Consider the following 24,661-nt stretch of genomic DNA (forward strand, 5'->3'; position numbering starts at 1 on the left):
TCACCACACTTTGCCCAGCCTTGAATCAGATGTAGTATGGAAGAGAGAAAACTGTGCTGCTCATGGAATGCATATGGATGAGAAGAGCTGTGTAAGGAAGTGCCAATGGCTATATGCAGATGGAAGTTTTGGAAATGAAGACCCAAAAATATGTGGAGCTAATTTCAAGATGTTGAGCCTCATGGAGATGATAATGGGGGACCAAGCTGATCTGATGATTCGTTGTATTCAAAAAGGTCTTTCACAGAGAACATGAAGGTCCTAAAAGCAGTGCTTATACAGTCATTTGGTCCTCCTGTCCTACCTCAATCTGCCCCTGTCAAGTTGTTCACCTCTCACCCTTATAACATCCATCTTGCCTCACTTCACTTTCCTTACCAAGGGCACTCTTTAGCTGCTATAATCATAGCAGAAAGTAGAATCTGTCCCCCCCCCCCGTGCTACCATTTACCTCTCCCTATTGCTGGAACCTCTTTCTTTAAAAAAAAAAAGAAAACCCTATCTTTCTCAAAATCATCCCCTCCCAACTTCTTTCCCACTAATCACCCCTTTCAGTGCTTCTGGTTATCTCTCCCTCTTTTCAGATTTACATCTTAGGGTTGCCATATCTTATCTTTAACATCCTCTATCTTCTGCTGACAGCTTCCTCCTACCTTTGCGCCCTACTCACTATAGCTACCCCTACATACCTCTAACATGTTTCTCTCGCTGTGTATCTCCCTCTCTCTCTCTCTCTTCCTCTTCCCTATTTTCTGATCTACCTACAACTTACTGCTGCTCTCCAATCTTCCTGGCCTGCCTCATATCACCTCTTCCTATTTGAGTCATTCCAATTTCTTTCACCTTCCACCTACAGATACTTAACATCAACCACATCTCCAGCCTCCTTCCTCATCCACTATATTCACCTGAACATCCATCTCTAAACCATTTATCACTCTTCTCTCACACTCTAATCAACTCCTCCACCCACACTTTCCCCGATTCTTTATCCATCTTCTCTCTTATAATTCATGTTGTATCTTGAGGGTATGCTCGGACACACCATCACCACCATCATTGTCTTCCCAACTACTTCCACCCACCCCTACATAGTATGAGGTCGCAGGGCAACTGTCTAACTCTCAACACCTTGCATAAAACCACCTCTCTCTCTCTCTTACAATCTTACTCGGTCAAGAGTCTTTTTCGTTGCTGTTGTACAAGTTAATCTGTGACCTCACTAGTGCTGGTGTCACATAAATAAGCAAAAGCAGTTGGTCTAAGGAAGGGCTCCAGCTATAGAAACCATGCCAGAGTAGACATAAGAGCTGACTAAAAGTTTGGTTCTATCAACCCATGCCAGCATGGCAGTCAAACATTAAATAGCTGGCAGAAGCGTTAGCGCACCGGGCGAAATGCTTAGTGGTATTTCGTCTGCCGTTATGTTCTGAGTTCAAATTCTGCCGAGGTCGACTTTGCCTTTCATCCTTTTGGAGTCGATTAAATAAGTACCAGTTACGCACTGGGGTCGATATAATCGACTTAATCCGTTTGTCCCCTCTGTGTGTAGCCCCTTGTGGGTAGTAAAGAAATAGGTATTTTGTTTGCCGCTATGTTCTGAGTTCAAATTCTGTCGAGGTCAACTTTGCCTTTCATCAGGTCGATATAGTAGACTTAATCCGTTTGTCTGTCCTTGTTTGTCCTCTGCGTGTTTAGCCCCTTGTGGATAGTAAAGAAATAGGTATTTCGTCTGCCCGTTACGTTCTGAGTTCAAATTCCACCGAGGTCGACTTTGCTTTTCATCCTTTCAGGGTCGATAAATTAAGTACCAGTCACGCACTGGGGTCGATGTAATTGACTGAATCCGTTTGTCTGTCCTTGTTTGTCCTCTCTGTGTTTAGCCCCTTGTGGGCAATAAAGAAATAGGTATAAATGATGTATAAAACACACTATATTCATTAGCTATGCACTAATATGCAAATGATATTTGTCTGACACAATTCTGTTTACATTTTAGTAAAGCAGGCTTTAACTAATTCATTTCAGCATGATGGAAGGGAGTTGTACCGATAGGGAAATCAGTGGCTTTGATCACCACTTTGACCTTGCTGCAAAGATCCCCGTCGATCTCATTTGACTCTGGTTCACAACTCAGGGATATTATTCAAAATATCTGTGTTTGTATTAAAACTTGGGACATTTTTTGTTTAAAACTGGCACTCTGTCAGTTTTGACAACGAAGATTCCAGTTGATCCAATCAATGGAACAGCCTGCTCATATAATTAACATGCAAACGGCTGAGCGCACCAGTCACATGAACACTTAAGGTAGTTCTCGAGGAGCTTCAGTGTGACAAGGCTGGCCCCCTGTGAATTACAGGTACAACTCATTTTTACCAGCTGAGTGGATTGGAGGCAATGTGAAATAAAGTGTCTTGCTCAAGGACACAACATACCTCCACCAAGAATTGAACTCTCTTTACAATCATGAGCCAAATACCTTAACCACTCTAGGCCTGGAAATTTTTTGTTTGAGACAAGTGAAGAGAGGGAGAGGTGTTACATGTGACCCTATCTAGAGAAAGTGACTGATGACTACAGGACCTAGTTTCTGTGGAAATCTGTGTTTACAAGAAAAGTGTTATGGGGTTTGGACCAACTGATTGGAACAGTGGACTCGGCTAAAAGCATCCAGGGTTGTGGTGGTGTTCATGGTGTCTTATGCCGACATAATCCTTTCTACTACAGGCACAAGGCCTGAAATTTCTTGGGGAGGGGGGGGGGGGCAATCGATTAGATTGACCCCAGTATGCAACTGGTGCCTAATTTATCGACCCTGAAAGGATGAAAGGCAAAGTTGACTTCGGTAGAATTTGAACTCAGAACGTAGTGACGGCGAAATACTGCTAAGCATTTCGTCCAGTGTGCTAACAATTCTGCCAGCTTGCCACCTTCATAATGGTATATCTTGGTACTGCAGGTATTTATCCTGTTATGAGTTGATCTATTCATAAATCAATAATCAATATGGTTAGTGATCAACACTTAGATTTCATTGTTGTTCTTTAACCCTAGGTCAACCCCAATCAAGCTGAACTACAATGAAAAGGGATTCCAGTTGTGACCAACCTATCTTTTTAAGGCTATGACTCCGAGTATTCTATCCAGTGCACACTTTCCTTATTGAAGACAATAGGAGTGATTCAAGGAAGATTTGGTTGCTATTTCTAGTGGGTCACACAACCATACAAAGGTTTATGGATTTCATAGTGTTAAGTATAGTCCTAGGTGGAGCGGGATAGTGTCAAGATCTTTCAAGAAAATCTTCCCATACAGCTGAGCCCTATCTAGATTCTGGGTTTGATGTGGCTGAAGTTTGGTTTCAATATGTGTAGACAGGGAATTCCAGTGGGATGTAATTTTGAGGAGGCAGGATTGATGAAAATGTGTGTCATGTCTGTGATAGTTTAATGAGAGAGAGATGCTATTACTGTATGGAGTGAAGAAATGTTTAATCTATCAAATGGAATATGGTACGAGATGTTGGTGTTGCAATGAAAGTGCTGTATCCTATTCTACCAGCATGACTGTTATAAGAGTCATAATCTGTTTTAGGTGTATTTGGCTGTTGTTTAGTTTCAGGTGAGTTCTGAGCAAACTTATAATCACAGGTATTCCATCTCACCTTTCTCAGGTGTTTATGTAATATCCTGTCTGCTCTTTCTTTAAAAATAGTTGAGAGTGGTTTGAAGATTTGGCTGTTATTTCTACTTGGTTAGTTTGCAATGTGTGTTATGTTGTGAGATGTGGTTGATGGCAACAGAATCGTTAATCTAGATGTCAGTCAGTGTTGTGACAAGCATTTCCAAAATAGAAAACATTCTGAGGCCACTCTTCCTTTTCTGAAGAATCCTGTACAAATCTTTAACCCTTTAGCATTTAAATTGGTTATATATTTGGCTCAAGCATTCTGCCTGTTTTAGATTCTACAGTGTCATATGACATCAGAACAGTATTCAAGAGTAGTACAACACTTTGCAAATATCTTCTTCGGGTAAAACCACCAAGAGAAGAGAATATGACCAAAGACTGCGTGCACTCCATCCCATGCAGCTGTGGTAGGTTATACAAAGGCGAAACATGCTGCCCCCTCAAAATACGGGTAGAGGAACATCGCAAAGCTGTGACACGAAGAGATATTGATAAATCGGGTATAGCTGATCATGTATGGAAAAACGGAGACCACTTCCCCTTGTGGGATTAAGTTAAAATAATAGACAGAGAACACCACTGGAAAATACAAAAACTAAAAGAAGCAGCACATATGCTAGGACACAACAACCTCCTAAGCAGACCGAGTGCAGATATGAATAGCTTATGGGAACCGGTATTAAGGAAGGATAGGAAAATATTCTCTCGATTTACCAAATATAACACACGAGGTGCTCTTTTGCTCTGCAGCAAGATTGAACTTAGATCCAAGTGATTGTAAAGGAAACTGCTTAACTACCTGGACATACCTCTGAGTATGCCCAGGTAGTTAAACAGTTTCAATTATTGATTTTCTTTTTACCCCCCTCCTTTTTTTTTCCATTCTGGCATGGTTTTGAGGAAGATCCTTGGGGCAGTATTCTTGGGTCAGGTGCCCTTTTTGATGCCAAGCCTTAATTGTTTTTCACGGAATTTTCCCCCCCCCCATGCCAGCAGACGTTAAATGGCTGCTGGACATTTTATTTATGGTGAAAGGCTTCATTGTAGTTTCCCTCAACCAGTTTCATTAACAAGGCATTGGTTAGTTCATGGCTAGATCAGATGCTTACTTTAAGTGCCATACAATGAGATCGAACCTGAAGCCACATGGTTTTGAAGTAACCTCTTTACCTCAGAACCATGTCAGTGTATAGATGCATGCATGCACACACACACACACACACTCTACCTGGATAACAATAGTCACTTGCAGGTTATTACCTAAGAAAACACACTATTTGATGTTTTATTCCTTACATTCCAAGGTGAACTGGTCACCAAATTGCAGTCAAAGGCCATATACATGCCAACAGGGCAAAAACATGAAGCAAAAAAAAAAATTCCTATGTTAGTGTAGCTAAGGAGCAATGTTCATGTTTTTTTAGTAATGACCTCTGCTAAAGGCCTCGACAGTTGAGACAGGGCTGAGATCACTGCTTTATTACACATATATGTGTACCTATGAAGGTTTTATTTGCAGAGTCTGGATGAAGGGGTGGGGGCAGTGTCCATGACCTATGTATATTCCACATCAACACCAGCAAAAATGACATAAGGAGAAAAAATTCCAGAGGGACAATATTTTGGGAAAGAAGGAGTGGGTATAATAGATGAAATACTTTGAAAACCTCCTCTTTATAAACATAACAATCTCTTGCCAGTCACCTCAATGCCACTCACTACCACTGTATCAACACCACTATATATATATATATATGCGCGCGCGGACACACATATATATATATATATATATATATATGCGCGCGCGGACACACACGACATTGTCAAGATGGCATCATGGAAACTCAGGTTTCCTGTTCTGTATGCATAAGAAAATACTTTAGTTGTGATCTGCCACTGGCTCCTCTATTAAATTAGGGAAGCTCATAGTGCAAAAATCCATCAATATAGCAATTCTCTTGTCAATATCTCCTGCGAATTCTAAAAAAAAAAGTTACTTTGCTGTGGAGGTCTAGTAAGGCTGAAACGTGTCGGGAGTTGTCCATATTTGCCAAGATCAGATAAATTAATTTAGTTACTAGGCTAAATTTTCTTCACCGCTTAAATAGATTTTTTTTCCAGTGGTTACATTAAAAATAATGATGTTGTCTTCCCCGTGATGATAAAAAAAAAGAACAAGAAAAAACCCCTATTCCACCGATAATTAAACAACCAGTCTCTGTATCCCCCCCTCTGCTACCACAACCAGTCTTACTACTACCACGACGACGTCATTCCTGCTATTCGTCCTGTTACCAATCCTCAGTTTTCTCCGCCACCCTCGTTGTTGTTGTTGTTGCTGCTGCTGCTGCTACATCCCGTCCCTACTACTGCTACTACTCCCCCTTTACAAACCTTACCCTGTCATTATCTTCGAAGCAAGTAACGACTCTGTCCACATTTCACTTCCATCCGTCGATCTGACAGATGTTCAAAGCTCTCTCTCTGCCCTACATCAAACTGGAAAGGTCACAGGGGACATTGCCCTCTTCATAAATAATAATAATTCCAGGTGTCAGCAGTCTTGCTCTCAATAAACCATCGTTATGTAAAGCTTCCAGCCCCTAAAAGGAGGAGGAGGAGGACTAATACTCTGCCCAGCCCCCTCCTCTCACTTCATCTTTCTTTTATAAAACGAAGCATGTTAGAACAAGGGCCTACGTGATGTGGAGATGAGCAAACTTTGCTCTCCCCCTCCTCCAATCACGTCAGTTTTGGGTGTGTGGTTGTTTAATTTATGTAAGAATACGTAAACGTATGTCGACTGAGGAGAAACTTATACAGCACGTGGTGATGTTGTTAGTAGTGGTTCACTGCCTTCTAATTACATATTGAGATTGGTTCACTGCCTTGTCGCTGCATAATGTGATGCTGTATATGGTGTTCAGCCCCAGGTTTTATCCTTGAGCTAACAAATTTATGATCAAACGCGTTGTAACCATCATCCTATAGGGTTTGATTTGGAGTGACATTTGGTTGTTATTTCTTGTAGGTCGAGTAACTTGCCAGTGTGATGGTGGTCCACGACGCAATAAGTTGCATAGTGTATTGTGCTGTGGAGACCATACTGCCTCCGCTGCTGGGAGTTCAGTTATTGTTACACCGCTGGCTGTTGTGGTGGTGGTGGTGGTGGCCCTCGGACAGGCAACAATTACAATAATGTCGAGTTGAGGGTAAATGGTTGGTTGCAAGGCGCCGAGCTAGCAGAAACGTTAGCACGCAGGGCGAAATGCTTAGCGGTATTTCGTCTGCCGCTACGTTCTGAGTTCAAATTCCGCCGAGGTCGACTTTGCCTTTCATCCTTTCGGGGTCAATAATTTATGTACCAGTTACGCACTGGGGTCGATATAATCGACTTAATCCGTGTGTCTGTCCTTGTTTGTCCTCTCTGTATTTACACACTAGGGTCGATGTAATCGACTTAATCCGTTTGTCTGTCCTTGTTTGTCCCCTCTGTATTTAGTCCCTCGTGGGCAATAAAGAAATAGGTAAATAGTCGGTTGTACTATTTCGCTTATAACCACCACCACCACCACCATCATCATCATCCTCATTTGTCACGCAACTCATATATGACATCAGTGCTATGAACAAACTTACCAATCAAAATTGCTCTTTTGCATCTCTCTCTCTCTCTCCACACGTGTTTGTGTGTATGTTTGTTTATTACGTGTGATCGGGAGGAGATGGTTTCTTTTCATACTCTCATCCACCATCACCGCCACGATCTGCTGCTGCTACCGCTACTACTACCGCTGCTGCTGGTGTTGGTGTTGTTACAGCTTCTGCTAATTATTATTGAAAAATACCACCACGTGTGTGTGACTGTAGTTGTTAAATTTATGGGGGTCAAGTGTACCGTATAATATATGCGCACTCGCACGCATCTGAACGCATCTTTTTGTCGTCCGGAGAATCATCACAACGAGTAGCGATGGAGTGAATCATCAGATTCGAGAATGTGTGTTTGTGTTTGTGTGTAATATTACCATTTCACTAACTCATCTGTTTACAGTGTTGTGACGTGCAGTGAGTGATATTCTGACTGTAGGGTAGTCGTTATATGTTTCTTTATTACCCAAAAGGGGCTAAACACAGAGGGGACAAACAAGAACAGACAAATGAATTAAGTCGATTACATCGACCCTAGTGCGTAACTGGTACTTAATTTATCGACCCCGAAAGGATGAAAGGCAAAGTCGACCTCGGCGGAACTTGAACTCAGAAAGTAACGGCAGACGAAATATGGCTACGCATTTCGCCTGGCGTGCTAACGGTTCTGCCAGGGTACTCGTTATAGTATGGTGTTGGTCGAGTTGGCCTTCATTGACAAACCTATCTTCAAAAGCATTCCAAGTGTAAACACGTCCACTTTTCAATGCTTGTGTGTCTCTGTGATTTCCGTCTGCCAAACTAACCGTACCTACGTACGTACATAGAAACCAACAAAAATTCTATGTTGTTGATGTTGAAATTCCAATGAAGGAACCGTGGATCTAGGTTAGAAACCGGTTCTTTCTCTATTGGTAAGAAATCTTCAAATAAACTGAATGACATCCATTTGTGTGTGTGTGTCTTTGTCATTTGTCAAGCTGGGGCACTGTCTTTAATTGTAGTCGTACTAATCGAGGCCAGTACTTACTTTTTAAAACCTGGTGCTTATTCTGTTACTTCTTTTGCCGAACCGCTAGGTGACGGACGTAAACATGCCAACACTGGTTGTCAAATGGTGCGAGTGGAGAAACACCACACATACACACACAGATATAGATTGCTAGATGCGACGGGCTTCTTTCAGTTTCCGTCTACCAAAGCCATGTGAATGGATTTGGTCGGTATGGAGCTTTAGTACAAGACACTTGCCCAAGATACCACGCAATGGGACTGAACTGAAACCCATGTGGTTCGGAAGTAAGCTTATTACCCACACGTATGTATGTATACAATCTTGTTTCAGTCATTGGACTGCAGCCATGCTGGAGCAGTCTTGAAGAGTTCAGTTTTAAAAAAATCACCTAGTACTTATTTTCAGTCTGGTACCACTTATTCTATCGGATACTTTTGCCAAACCGCTTAGGTAGGGAACGTAAACAAACCAACGCCGGATGTGAAGTGGCGAACACAGAGAAGTTTTGTCTACCTAATTCCTTATACAATTTAATAAATAGCAAAACCAAACCTAAAACAAGTTTAACAACGTATCCATTGATTTTTTATATTTTTTTATCTCAGTGAAAAGTAAAAATATCTTCAGTGAGAATTGAACCACTGAACAGAAGGTTGTTAACCAAATATTCCTGACAGTTTTCGTTGGATGTTTTAGACATTGACACGGAGTTTTGTAGGAAGGATTGCAGTGTATTAAAGATACTTTGAATGACTCCTCTTTTATCAGCTCCGAGGGGAAAGGAGGGAAGGAATAATAGAATGTGAACTATAATCGGGTAAGATTTAGCTACCATTTCTAGCAGATTGCGTGATCATTTGTTCAAGGGAGGTAAGCAAGGTTTTTTTAATGCTGCCCTCTCTACCACTGCACCGACTTCTGTCACCTCGGACCTGCAGCTAAACAATATCTGTAGGTCAATCGTAATCGATACCAGTTGAGAACTGGTATCGATATAATCAATTAGCTCTCGTCTCTAAAAATTGCTAGCTTTATGTCAAAATTTGAAAGAATTTGTAACTCGACATTAAATTTAGGTCATTGTTTCTCAACCATTTTTTTTTTTGCCTTTGGACTCTGATTGCTATTTAACTCGGATGGACCTTCTTGACCATTCAGTATTTTTTTAATACTTAAACTAGCAGTATCGCCCGGCGTTGCTCGGGTTTGTAAGGGAAATAACTATATAAGCATTTTTAGAGACGTAAAGTATAATAGCCATGTCAATATGGCTAACCACAAAGGGTGGTGTTACGGTAGCTTTTTACGTTCTGAGATTTAATAAATTTTTAGAGAGTTACTTCCCTTATATATGCCAAAAATGCATTAAAAATGGGAAAAATTGATGGTAAATATTTTTAAAAATCGTAGACTCATCGTAGACGCGCGCTAATACCCAGAAGGGCTCGATATGAATCACGACTATAAGATACCCGGTTTTGGTTAAACTGCACCGCAAAATGTGGGAGTAGTTAGGAATCTAAATCGTAGGAGACAGACAGCACACAACCTCTCTTTTATATATAAAGATATCGTTAGGAATTGTAAAATATGTTGTGTATTGTAGAAATTATAACCAATTTATTGCAGATGGGAACTGCTGGTTTAGGTTGATAGATGAAATTGGAAGATAGAGAGATTTAGTTTGTACATTGGTTAATTTTAAATGAGGGAATTTTCATTTCAAGATGTTTTAATGCTTTTTTTTAAAATATATATTATTAATTGGTGGGTGATGGGTAGGCAAAATCGGTTGAGCATCAGACAAAATGCCTTCCACTATTTGTTCTGGCTTTTTATATTCTGGCTCCACATAAAAAGCACCCATCACGTAAAAAAAAAAAACCACCCAGTAGATTCTGTAAAAGTGATTGGTGTTATGAAGGGCATCCAGCCATAGAAATGATGCCAAAAGAGACAACTGGAGTGTTGTGCAGCCCTTCAATTTGCCAGCTCTTGTCAAAAGGCCTGATCCAAGCCAGCATGGGAAATGGACTTATGATGATGATGATGAATTTGAAAGTCAAAACTTTGGCTTTCATTCATCCAAACTCAATAGACTAAAAGTACTGGCCTGGTCAGCCTAATTGACCTTAAACCCCTTCCTCTTAAATATTAGGCCTTGTGTTTATGTTAGAAACAATTATTATTATTATTATTATTACCATTAGTTGACTTACTGAGGAGGTGGCAAGCTGGCAGAGTTGTTAGCAAACTGGACAGAATGTTTAGTGGCATTTTGGTCCGTCTTCACATTCTGTAACAGTTCTTAATGTAGTAATTGATTTTTTACACCCATACCACCATCAAATAGAACAAACAAGAATAAATGTTACCGAAATCTATTACTAACAATGGTTTCCAGTTTTGGCACCAGGCCAGTGGTATTTATTTTTATTAACCCCAAAGAATGAAAGGCCAAGTTGATCTGTTGCAGTATCTGGTTCTGTATCTTGATGGCGATGTTGGCATCTTTGGCACTATACAGTGGTGCCCTGTTCTTTTGTTTGTGTAATTTTCAATCCCAAAGTTTGGGACAAGACCTTCCAGGATTTTCCATATATATACCTCACTGCTTATCTTTCCTGCCTTCATTCGAGGGAGTAGTGTCTTTTTCAGACTTTCCCAGTAGCTGACACATGTCACATTGAGACGATCTTCTTTGTGTAGCTTAGCTGGATTGCTTCAGTTTCCACTGTTAACTTTCCACTTTGAAGTGACCATAATTGCAAGCAACATACACACCCACACGCTTTGATATATTTATACCCCAAGTTGTGCTTTTCTTTGTTTACATTATACTCTTTTACTTGTTCCAGTCATTAGACTGTGGCTATGCTGGAGTACCACCTTTAGTCAAGCAAATCGACCCCAGGACTTATTCTTTGTAAGCCTAGTACTTATTCTATCGGTCTCTTGCCGAACCACTAAGTTATGGGGACGTAAACACACCAGCATCGGTTGTCAAGCGATGTTGGGAGGACAAACACATAAACACACACACACATATATACGATGGGCTTCTTTTAGTTTCCGTCTACCAAATCCACTCACAAGGCTTTGGTTGGCCCGAGGTTATAGTAGAAGACACTTGCCCAAGGTGCCACGCTGTGGGAATGAACCTGGAACCATGTGGTTGGTAAACAAGCTACTTACCACACAGCCACTCCTACACCTAAAATTCTAAATATTAATATACATTTCTGCTTCAGAATGCATGTCTTGACCTTTTGATAAATTATTTTTATTGTGTGTGTGTTTAAAGTTGTCATTTTGCCTTCTCACGAGACTACTTGAACTAAAAATGGCATCCCCCCCTCCCCCATGTGAACATTACATCTTATAGCTCTGTTGTTAAAGATTTAGGTGAAATAAAAAAGAAAAATCCCTTCTTTGAAAACAGGTGAGTGTTGGTTATAGGTAGAGTATCCAACTGTGAAAATATGGCTGCAATTCAGCATCCGTCTAATCTCAGCAGCTTAGGAAAACAAGCAGAGAACAGACACTGAGCACCCCACATAAACACACTGTAATTATTACATTAGAGTACAAACAACTATTACAAAGCCCTCATGCCCTCGCTACTTAGTAAAGTGATGATGCTATATAAAGTGAGAACAGGCCAAGGTTATAGTTTCTAAAGAAGGCTTGTGTAGTTCAAAGTGTTTATGTTTTATGTTTGTTCTTTGGTGCTACAGTTTTAATAATGCTCGTTTCAGTTAAGGCAGCAACACAACCTTATGTGGAGACTGTGATCATGAATTAATTGTAGCTTTTGTAAAGGGGGCTGAGCTTTTAGCTTTGCTTCCATTGTGTGGCATCTTAGGCAAGGGCTTCTCCTATAACCTCACGTTGACCGAAAGCCAGGGGAGGGAAGAAGATGAGTAAGGGGAGACTGGAGAAGATTGTTGCATGGACTGAGCCTGTAATTTAAAGGTGCAGTTTTGTCACATTCTGTCATAGTGATTCTACTTGAGAATTACGTTAAGAGTACGTGTGTCTGTGGAGTACTCAGTCACTTCACATGCTAATTCAATGAGAAGGTTGTCCAATTGATCAAACACCTGGATAGTCATGTGTTGAAATTTGAGAGTCCATCATGTGTGTGTGTGTGTTTGTAAATAGGGTGTGCTGCTGTTGTTGTGTAGCCCTCTATTAGCACTGATCTAGCAGATATGATATGTAGGTCACCAACGAATGTCTAAATGTAATCTAAAGATCTGCTCTTTCAGATACACTCCATTTCTGTTGAGTTGGGCGTATTTTCTGGATGCATGCTTTGCTTAATTGTATACAGTTCAACTTGTTAGCCTGGATACATTGAATTTTATTTTCTATTCCATCTCGTCTGTTTCTGTATGTGTCTGGTACAGAAGTTTGAATCTGTTGTGAATTCTCTTGTTCCTCTCCCCTCAGTATTTCTGTTGTGTATCCCAGCACAAGGATCAGGTTTAACCCTTTAGCATTCAGACTTCTTTGACAAATGTAATGCTTATTTATTCACATTGTTTTGAATTAATCATGCTTTTGTCTCAGATCTTAGAGATTTCATTGGTGTGTTTGTATGTTTTTAGAATGACATTGAAGGGTTGGAGTGAGAAGGTGGACCTGGTCAGTTTTAACATAAAACAAAGTAGAATATTTGAGCCAGATACGGTCAGATTAAATGCTAGCGGTTTAGTGAAAGGCTGGATGTGTGTAGTAACTGTGTCTTGATGCTGTTCATTGAGGTTAGACTTGCATGTCTGTACATTGCTGGATCTAACTGGTGTCTCTGATCAAACGCTTGGTGTCTAATTGATACCTATATGTAAATTATTTGGCTACCACACATAGGCATACATGTTTATTTCATGTCTTTTTCTCATTCAGGTGGTGGTGGTGGCAAAGGCACTTGGGGACTTCCCGGTGAAGAGTTATATGAAGATGGTATTTGTACAGATGTCCGTGATCCCAATTATGATCCTGAAAGCCAGGTAATTGTTTAGTTTCTTTATTCTTGTTGTATTGATTTAATAATTGAAGAGTTTACCTTCAAAACCAGATCTATGCATTGGAATGACTTGAGGACGTCACAGGTGCTGCTGGACTGGCTCCTGTGCAGGTGGCACGTAAAAAGCACCATTTGGACGTGGCCATTGTCAGTACCACCAAACTGGCCCTCGTGCCGGTGGCATGTAAAAGCATCCACTACACTCTGAGTGGTTGGCGTTAGGAAGGGCATCCATCTGTAGAAACTCTGCCAGATCAGATTGGAGTCTGGTTCGCCAGACCTCAGTCAAATCGTCCAACCCATGCTAGCATGGAAAGCGGACGTTAAATGATGATGATAATGATGTTTAAAACAACCACCTGGATATATCTGATTTTGATTGCAAGACTAAGATTCGCCTCCTGTCTATACGGCATCTATCCCAGTTTGACTGAAACACATTTCACGTGCATGAAGCCAGCAGCTTGTAGATTGTGCTTTAATGGTTATCATGAAATCAACCAAATATGCACTTACACTGGTTTTGAAAGTAAGTTCCTCAATTGAACCAAAATCACAACTATGCTTCCTCGTCTCCATCTGACTGGTTAACAGACTCAATTCTTACTTCATATTTGTTGAACCCAAAGTTGGCCCTTGCATTTTTTTTCTTCGGGAATAATGTTCTCTAGACAAAAATATTCTGTATATCTATTTTTTTTTTAAGATGATACGATGTGATATGAAGAAGATTTGGTTGCTATTTTTAGCTAGTTTTGCATCCACAGACTCCCATAGTTAGCATTGGGGAGGAAGATTATTTTAAAAACTTGCAACAGATGTTTGCTTTATATCTCAGTTTTGACAGATAACTCAGTCTTTACTCAGTTATGCTTTACTCAGTTACAAGGTAAAGTTGATGAAATTGGTGTTGATGTGAGAGAAATAATTTGGGAATCAGAGGAAGAGGTGAGTTTAGAGAAATGGTTAGGTTGAATTAGTGTGGCAGTTTGGAACTTTATTCTTCGTTTCTAAATTGACATTATTGAACTGTGTTGCATCACCTTTCTTCCTAAGTTGCTTAGAATTAATTTAATGGCTCAATCACTAAGCAACTTGAAGTATTTTTACATTTATGGTAGGTAGATAGATAGCTATTAGCTAACTAAGGAATGTTTTAATGTCTCATTGCTACCACGTATGTAAATGAATCGACTGTTGCTGTTTACTTTCAAATCAGTCTTGATTAAGTTTTAGATTATCAAGGGCATTCCAGTCATGGCCATTCCTTTCAGATCTTCTGTATCTAGGGCAGCATTATCCAGTGTGTTGTTCTGCCATTTTTAAGACAATATGGTGGGATTTGAGAAGTTCTAGGTCACTATTTTTACAATATAGCTGCTTCCCCCCCCACCTGTTTTCCATGCTGGCATGGGTTGGACAGTTTGAGAGGAGCTGGCAAAGCTGGAGACCACAGTTTGTCATGGCGTGGTTTCTGCAGCTTTAATACCAACCACTTTACAGTGTGTACTGGCTGCTTTTTATGTTGGACCAGCTCCAATGCTTTTTACATTTACTATGAATGATGTGTAGAACATTAGATAACGAGTGGCTGTTCATTAAATTAGTAAACAAATATTCCAATTGATTGTCGAACCAAATTCCAATGTGTGTGTGAGATCTTCAGAGGTTGAGCCTCACGGAGGAGGTGACAAGGATCTAAGGCTTCTGGCAATTTACTGAGCTTAGGACATGTCAAGCCATCCATACAGACAGGATTGTCCTTTACCGTCATACCTATTTCTTTACTACCCACAAGGGGCTAAACACAAAGGAGACAAACAAGGACAGACAGACGGATTAAGTCGATTATATCGACCCTAGTGCGTAACTGGTACTTAATTTATCAACCCCGAAAGGATGAAAGGCAAAGTCGACCTTGGCGGAATTTGAACTCAGAACGTAGCGACAGACGAAATACCACTAAGCATTTCGCCTGGCATGCTAATGTTTCTGCCAGCTCGCCACCTTTTTTATGACGGACTTTACCGTCATACCCCACCTTCCCCTCCCTCAGTGATCAGTGTATTCCTGTGAGGTTTTATTTTGTTATATATTTCTATTGTTCTTTTTTTCTTTCTTTCTTTCTTTCTGCAGGATGAGTACATTGTGGAGGAAACGGAACCTGAAATAGATGATGAACAAGTTACAAAATTGGTAGAGCCTATCCTACTTGAGTATTTTGAACATGGGGACACGGGTGATTTCAAGGTGAGGGTTTGAGCCTTTTTCTTCTTAATATGTTGAAACCCTTTGGCATTTGGGTCACTCTGCCAACTACAATGTTTGTTTATTCAATTTGTTTTGAATTAATCATGCATTATCTTGTAGCTTTGAGATTTCAATATTGTGGAAGATGACATTGTAGGGTAGGCAAGAGAGGCCTGATATGGCTGGTTTAACCCTTTAGCATTCAAATGTAATGCTTATTTCTTCAAATTGTTTTTAATTATGTATTGTCTCATAGCTTTGAGATTTTGATGATATAATCATTTTGCTTTTAGAATGACATTGTGGGGTAGGTGCAAGAAGCTGGATCTGGTCAGTTTGAACTGATGGAATATTTAGGCTGGATATGGCTGGGTTGAATGCTAAAGGGGGAAGTAATAATAATTCTATAGTGCCACATAAAAGTGCTTGTGTTGTGCCATGTGAAAGCACCCGTGTGGCACCACATAAAAGTGCCCATGCAGCAAGCATCCAGCGCACTCTGCAAAAACAGGTGGCATTAGGAAGGGCATCCAGCCATAGAAACCATGCCAAATCAGACTGGAGTCTGCTTCAGCTCCCCAGCTTGCCAGCTCTGGTCAAATTGTCCAATGCTTGCCAGCATGGACAATGGATGTTATATGATGATGATGAACTCCTGTCTTAAAACTTAATGGGATGGTTTATATAAACTTTGGTGTTAACTCCGCCACTTGAGGTGCATATAAAATTGTCTAGTGTTTTCTTTGTCATTCAAGCTAAATATAAGGTATTACACCCATTTCCTATCTATAATGGTCTATTACTGGGTTCATTTATATATATATATATATATATATATATTTTTTTTTCCTATTATAAATTATGGATGGAAGGTATATTGTGCCAAAAAATTATCTTGCAGTGTTTAGCGATGTCTATGTTCTGAGTTCACATCCTGCCAAGATCAGCTGCGATCCTTCCTAATTGATAAAAATAAACTACCTGTCAAATATTGCCACAAATTTGTTCTACTGTTTTATGTCCTGAATTTTAAAAAATAAATAAATAAAAAAGCCTATTTAGGTTGACTTTGCCCTTTCATCCTTCTGGGGTCAATGGAACAAAAAAAAACACAAGTAGTGGAGTGTGTGGGGTCAATTAAACCTTCCCCTCAAATTCCTGGCCTTATGCCTGCATTCATACTGATTATTATTTTCTATTATAAGCACAAGGCCTGAAACTGATGGTCAGGGTTGGTCGATTACATTGACCTGAGGAATTGGCTGGTGCTGCTTTTATTGATCCTGAAAGGACTCTTATTATTGAATGAGAAAGCAGCACATTCCTTCAAAGTGATGGGCTACAAATATATGAAGCCCAATAAACCCTTCATGACTGACTGTCTGATAAGGGTGACTTCATATCAGGATAAACAGTGCATGACCCTGTTGGTGAGGCCCAGTAAGAATTTTCTTCAGGTTGAGTAGCCCATCCCACTCAAAAAGGTCCTTGAATAAAGGATGTTTAAGGATGATGAACAAAATACTCATGTTTCCAGAAGTGAATTATTTAAACCCCAGAAAATACTTCTCAACACATGGCTATGATGCTCCTCTGCATGTCATCAGAGCTATACACATCATCAGCCAATAAGGGACATGAAACAACAACTGACAAGCAAATCTCTGATATTGAGCAGAATATTTACAGTAGTCCATTTTTTATACCCAGACAAACATATACGTGATAACACTTCCCATCAGTTAAGATCAGAAGTCACAAGTGCCACTGCCTGGTGCTGCATCAGGGCATTTGTCACCTCCTCCTCCTCCTCCTTCTTCAATAGTTTATTTTAAATGATTGCAATATTATTTCCAAAATAATCTCCCAGTTGCTGTTATTGATTGATAGTCAAGTAATGTTTGTCTACTCTTTTGGCCTGACAAGAAATTCACTCCTTGAAACAGTTGTCACCCATTTTCCTTGTGCCAGCATTTCTGGATACAACCCAAATATTATTTTGAATAAACTGTTTTCAGGATATCGTAAAATCTAATATGTTTTTATGCACTGATCTAACAAAAGTATAAACAATTCCTTGGAAAGTCTGGTTCATCAATATGTCATTAAACTTGCTTTATTTCCTGTCTTTGTCAGGACTCTCTTGAAGATTTAAACATGTCAAAGTACACGCCGCAGATTGCTGAGATGGCTATAAATCTGGCACTGGATCGAAAAGGATTGCAGAGAGAGATGACATCTGTTTTGATATCGGATCTCTACGGAGATTATCTCTCTCATGAAGACATAGCTAATGGTTTTGACAATGTCTTAAGAAGCCTTTCAGAGTTAACCTTAGATGCACCAGAAGCCCCATTGGTAAGTGATAGTAAAGCACCTTTTGAAAGTTGTTTCCTCTATATTTTTGAAGGACATTCACTGGAATGGTAACATAGTTGGCCCCTGCATTCACTTTCATCAGCTAAATTTTAGTTTTAGTTTATATACCCCACTCTCAGCTTGGCTTCGGTATTAGGTATGACTTGTTATTGATGACAGTATTTTTTTATCCTTTCACTTGTTTGTTATTAGACTGTGGCCATGCTGGGGTACCACCATTGAAGAATTTTTAGTCTAAGGAATCAACCCCAGTACTTCTTTTTAAAACTTGGTCCTTATTTTGCCAATCTCTTCTGCTGAACGGCTAATTTATGGGGATGTAAATGCACTTACACTGGTTGTAAACTGATGGTGAGGGGCCAAAACACACACACACACACACACACACATATATCTCAAGGTCTGGTTTCTTTCAGTTTCCATCTATCAAATCCATTCACAAGGCTTTTTGTTGGTCTGAGGCTGTAGTAGAAAACACTTGTCCAAGATGTCACACAATGGGACTGAGCCCAAAACCATGTGATTGGGAAGCAGGCTTCTTGACTATTAATAAAAAAAAAATATACAGGATGAAAAAAATAAGTGAAACAAAATTGTTCATTAAGAAAATATATCAGTTCAGAGTGAATGTCAGTGGCATGCTCTGCATGTTTTAAGTCACTTTACTGTTAGTAACACTTTTGCTGCTGCTGCTGCCACTAGACATACAATTAAAGTAAATGAAACAAGTGTACTAATACATTTCTGTGTATAAATCTATCAGAATTAACTTTATGGTAAACCTAGACAACACGAGAGTACAGTGTGGATGATTTCAATATTGTCGGTTTATCTGCAGCATCTGGAGTCCTTCTTAACAGAGCTTGGCCCAGTTGCTTTAAAATCCAGTGGATGGCAAGCAGGGGTATTTTTCAGGGTCAAACACCCCCCTCCCCCTCTCTCTCTAGAAATTGAAATATCAAGATGGTGGGGGTGGGGTGGGGGTCAACCTTACTACTGTGTTATGCAGTCAATGTACTGAACTACTCTCATGTGGCTAATATATTGGACTGCTGTCTCATGTGGCCAGTGTATAAGACTGATTTCATATCAATGTGTAGGTTTCTGTCTCATGGTTTATATTTTGATACTGGTAAATGTAAAGTAATATAGTTAGGGACCTTTCTTTTTTTACTCGTTTTTATGTTAACTGCTTGTTTAACTAACAACTGTTTTAATTTATTTTGTTGCTGCTGTCCAGGTTGTTGGTCAATTTATTGCTCGAGCTGTGGCTGATGATTGTCTGCCTCCAAAGTTTGTCAGTAGTTACAAAGGCAAAGTAGATTGCCCGCATGCCAGGTATGTATAGCGACAATATCATCATCATCATCATCATCCATTTTCCATGCTGACATGGGTTGGCCAGTTTGACGGGCTGGCAAGACATGGGACTGTTTGTGTTGACAAGGGTTCTATGGCTGGATGCTTTTCCTAATGCAAATATCTTATATACATATGTATATACACACACATGCATGCTCGCACACACAGGGTGTGATGGGTAAATTGCCATTTAAAATTTTTAATTTTACGCATGCATATCTTTTATTTTTGATTTTGTCTACTACACTGTGTAGTAAGGCTTACTACACTGTGTAGTAAGGCTAACTGGGAAGATAGTTTTTGTGTGTGGCAAATGCTCAGGACAATAAACACTGAAAATGTGCAGAAAACAGCTTCCATCACATTCCAGGGGGAAAAATTACAAGTAATTGATAGCTTCCGTTACCTAGGTGACCAAGTCAGTAGCTGGGGTGGATGCCCTGAGAGCGTAGCTATTAGAATAAGAATAGGCTGCACAAAGTTCAGAGAGCTCCTACTTTAGCTGGTAACAAAAGAGCCTTTCACTCTGAGTGAAAGGTGGATTATATGATGTGTGTGTGTGCAAACACCCATGCTACATGGCTGTGAATGTGGGCTGTGACTACCGAGAACATGTGTAGGCTTGAAAGAAATGAAGCTAGTAAGCTCTGCTGGATGTGTAATGTTAGCATGACAGAGTGTAAGCATCCTGGGAGAAAAGTTAGCCATAAGAGGCATCAGATGTGGTGTGTAAGAGAGACGATTGTGTTGGTATGGTTATGTGATGCATATGGATGAAGACAGCTTGTGAGGAATTGTCACACCCTAACAGTGGAGAGAACCTGTGGAAGAGGTAGACCCAGGAAGACCTGGGTTGAGGTGGTGAAGCACAAACTTCAAACGTTGGGCTTCACAGAGGCAATGACAAGCAACCAAGACCTTTGGAGACATGTCGTGCTTGAGAAAACCTGGCAAGCCAAGTGAGATTGACCGATGCCAGTGTCACATAACTGGCTGGTTTAAAAGCACCCTTCAATCATTGGGCGATATGCCATGCTTGTGACCTGTAGACCTGAGTGAAATTGCAGTCATGGCTGATGCCAGTGCCACCTGACTGGCACCCATGCCAGTGGCATGTAAAAAGCACCATTTGAGCATGGTCGATAACAGTGCTGCCTGACTGGCACCTATGCTGGTGGAATGCAAAAACCTCCCACTACACTCCCGGAGTGGTTGGCATTAGGAAGGGCATCCAGTTGTAGAAACCTTGCCAAATCAGATTGGAACTTGGTGCAGCCTCTCGGCATACCAGTTCTCAGTCAAATCATCCAACCCATGGAAAGCAAATGTTAAACGATGATGATGATGATATATATATAAAATGTAGATTTGAATGTTTGTTGCATCTTGTTACTAGTTTAGAAATAAAGGTTTCCAGTTCAAATCCAGTCTAATGATCAAAACTGGAATGAAACCAAGTGAAATGCAACATGCATCAGGTGGCAAAGACCTAATGACCTATGTCCAATTCATGACAGCATGGAAAGTGGATGGGAAATAATTACAAATATAATATATCCAACGCACATAATGTATACAGTGTGTTTGTTGAGTAAATGGTTGGGGGTTCAGTTCTCTTCTGGAGCATACCAATTTAGTATTAATCCAACTGTTATGTTTAACCACAGGTCAGCTCTGATCCGGCACACATTTCATTGAAATTGTTTTCTTATTCAAACTCCCTTGTGTATCTAGGGGTGCATAAGTTTGTGTGTCATTTCTGTTTAAGGTAGTAGGATGTAAGTTGAGAAAGATTTGGTTGTTGTGCTTAGCATGTCAAGAAACAGTTTCGAAGTTCTGTTCTTTGTTCTGTGTGTTTTTTTTTTTTTTTTTTTTTGATAAATGTTTATTTCTCTATTGCAGAGAGGCCCTTGATAAAGCTGACATCTTGTTAACTATGAAACATGGAATTGTGAGGTTAGACACAGTGTGGGGAACTGGTGGTGGTGTGCGACCTGTAAAGTTTCTTATCAAACAGGTAAGTAGAGGGGGAGGAGTTTTGTGTTTGATTAGTGTTGTTAGTGTGTAGGTGGGTGCTGGATTGTACCTTGCATGTGTGTGTTTGTGTATGCATGATATGCTGGGTGTGTGTGGCTAGATGTATGCATGAGATGCTGGGTGTATGTACGTGTATGCATAGTTTGGGTACTGGATGATACTCTGTGTGTGTGCATGGGCTACGGCATGTGTATTTGTGAAAATATGGGATGATACCTGTGTGTGCGCGCGCACGCTATGGCATGTGTATATGTGTAAGTACGGATGGTACCCTGTGTGTGTGTGTGTGCCATGGCATTTGTATATGTGAAAGTACGGGATGGAAAGTACTCTCTGTTTGTGCTATGGTATGTGTATTTTTGAAAGCATGGGATGATACCCTGTGTGTGTGTGTATGCTATCATATGTATATATGTGAAAGTACTTGATGATACCCTCTGTGTGTGTGTGTGTGTGTGTGTGTGCATGCTATGGCATGTGTATATGTGAAGATATGTGAAACCTTGTGAGTGCGTGCACATACTGCATACCATCTAGATACTTACTGTGTATGTATGCATGTATTAGATGTCCCTATATATATTATATGCCTTGTGTGTATGTAAAATTACAGTAGTGAGTACCTTGTTGTTGTTGTTCCAGATTGTTCTGTTATTGAAGGAGTACATGTCCTCAGGTGATATAGCTGAAGCTACACGCTGTCTGCAAGAGTTGGATGTACCACACTTTCACCATGAACTAGTCTATGAGGTTAGTAACTACTACTACTACTGATACTGCTACTGCTGCTGCTTTCAGTCGGTCACATTCAATGCACCCACCCACTAGCACATAAATAAAAAATAGACCCAACATCTCATCTGCATATAAAAGGTGACTGAAAGGGGTCGAGGTAGGATTTGAACTCCAACCTTGTAAAAACCTCACCAGCAGTGACCACACACAGAGACCCACAAGCTGGAGGGTTGTCACACCAATTGGTGTGCAGACATTGTCCAGCAGGAATCCCCAGCACGTGACAGTGCATGTCCCCCCATACTGTTATTGCTGTGGGTGAATGATAAAACGAATATCTAATGAGCTGACGTATTTTATGAAGCAGGTTGTTGCTGGCTGACGTTTTATAACAAATGTTTAAAAAGCAGATTGCTAATTAACTGCAATGTTTAATGAAGAAAAGATAATGAATTGATGTATATTAAAAAAAAAAAAAAAAAAATAAAATTAACGAGTTATCATTTACACATATAAAAAGAATTTTAACAGTTGAAGGTTTTGTTGAAGCTTTCATTCTAAGATGGCTGATGGTTCATTTTGTAGGCAACTGTTATGGTCCTTGAAGACTCCAGTGACAGAGCTGCTGAAATGATGTGTAAACTGCTTAAAAGTTTGTGTGTTGCTGTGATAATTACTCCTGAACAAATGAGTCAGGTTCGTATTATGAACAAATCCAAGTTTAATGAATTGTTTTAAGAATTGTAAATGTCTCTTCAATCATTTTTGATTATTTTTACATTGTCATAATTTAATGTTTGTTTCTCTTGCTTGGCAGGAGTTGGATTGTTTGACAAGGAGCTGGCAAGGCTGGAGAGCAGCACCAGGCTCCACTGTCTGTTTTAGCATGGTTTCTATGACTGGGTACTTTACATGTGGAGCCAGCACTGGCACTTTGTATGTGGAGCTAGCACTGGCACTTTGTATGTGGTGCCAACACATGTGCTCTGTACATGCTGTCAGCACAGGTGCTCTGTACATGCTGTCAGCACAGGTGCTCTGTACATGCTGTCAGCACAGGTGCTCTGTACATGCTGTCAGCACAGGTGCTTTATAGGTGGCATCAGTATGGGTGCTTTTTGTTTTTTGTATGCAACAATACTGTAATGGAAGTATGTCCTGAAAACTGCATTGAACTAAAACAGTGACATGTTGGCATTTCCTGTCAACAAACTGTCCTCTAACTCTGCAGTTCCAAATAAAAGCAGAGTTTTAAAAGATGCTTTATTTGAAAAACAGGTAAGGCTTAATATTAGGAAGGGATCTTACTTTAAAACACTACCTCAATAATTGTTGTGTATTCATCCAACTCATGCTGACATGGATAATCAGATGTAGAAGGAATGAAGGAATAATATTTATATGTGACGTGTTATTATAAATTGTTGCTTAATTGGTAGTTTTGTACAAAAATTTAAAAATCAAATGCTTTGTGTTTAGTTACTTTCCTTTACATTCTGAGTTCAAATCTCATTAAGGTCAGTTTCACTCTTCAGCCTCCTGGGGTTAATAAACTAAGTACCAGTCATGTATTGAGATATTTGAAGCATCACTAAATTCTCTTCCATTGCCTTGTGTCTATGTTTTATTTTCAACTCTTATAGGGATTCCGAAGGGTCTATGAGGCAATGCCAGACATCTGTTTAGATGTTCCTGCTGCCTATACAATTCTGGAGAAGTTTGCAACAATGTGCTTTAAGTCTGGTGTGCTGTCCAGAGAATTGTACCAAGAGCTACCTCAGAGGTTTGTACCATATTCGGTATTTTTATCACAAAAATCTGTTGGGGTCAGTTCTTTCCTTTTTTGGGTTACTGTTTGTTTGTGTTTATACCTGTGTAAGTTTTTGGAAGTGTGTGTTGTGTTCTGATGAATCTCCAATTTCCTGTTTCACCATAAGTTGATCTTGATTGGGAAGTTATAAGACCATTGGTCATTCATCGGATAATATTGTGTAAGAAAGTGGTGAGTTGGTGGAATTGTTAAAGTTCTGGGCAAAGTGCATTGTAATATTTTGTCCATCTTTATGGTCCGAGTTCAAATTCTGCTGAGATCAACTTTGCCTTTCATCCTTTTGGGGTTAAATACCAGTTGGACACTAGCATTGATGTAATTGACATGTTGATGTGGCCCTCTCCCCAAATTGCTGCCGAAATTTCACACCAATATCATATTGTGTAATATTTCTTTGAAGACAGTAGGGTGCGATTTAAGAGCAAATTTGGCTGCTATTTTTACCAGATTGAGTGCTAATGTTGTGACTCTTTCCTTGATATGTCTTAGGTTGACAACTGTAGAAGAAAATCTGGGCTGTGAAGTTGGGAAAGGATAAGGATTGAGTGTTTTGTGCAAGGTCTTGATGGGGCAGTGAGACTTTAATGGTTGGCTTGAGTGCGAATGGTGTGTATCTTGTTGATAGTGTATTATAACACGTTTAGAAGCATAAGGTTCATGGTTGTTGTGTTGGTTG

At 40.0% G+C, this 24,661-nt stretch overlaps 1 protein-coding gene across 1 annotated transcript in view; it reads left to right on the forward strand.

The window, feature by feature from the left end:
* Positions 1-24,661, forward strand: part of LOC115219479 (programmed cell death protein 4) — a 45,271-nt gene that overhangs the window by 19,967 nt on the left and 643 nt on the right. Inside the window, exons 3-10 of the mRNA XM_029789651.2 lie at positions 13,271-13,374; positions 15,528-15,641; positions 17,778-17,999; positions 19,261-19,358; positions 21,285-21,399; positions 22,062-22,169; positions 22,740-22,850; positions 23,798-23,937. Of these exons, the coding sequence (XP_029645511.1) occupies positions 13,271-13,374; positions 15,528-15,641; positions 17,778-17,999; positions 19,261-19,358; positions 21,285-21,399; positions 22,062-22,169; positions 22,740-22,850; positions 23,798-23,937 (1,012 nt within the window). The remainder of the gene's footprint in view (positions 1-13,270; positions 13,375-15,527; positions 15,642-17,777; positions 18,000-19,260; positions 19,359-21,284; positions 21,400-22,061; positions 22,170-22,739; positions 22,851-23,797; positions 23,938-24,661) is intronic.

Source organism: Octopus sinensis, linkage group LG14, assembly GCF_006345805.1.
Source record: "Octopus sinensis linkage group LG14, ASM634580v1, whole genome shotgun sequence".
In the NCBI taxonomy this organism is placed as follows: domain Eukaryota; kingdom Metazoa; phylum Mollusca; class Cephalopoda; order Octopoda; family Octopodidae; genus Octopus; species Octopus sinensis.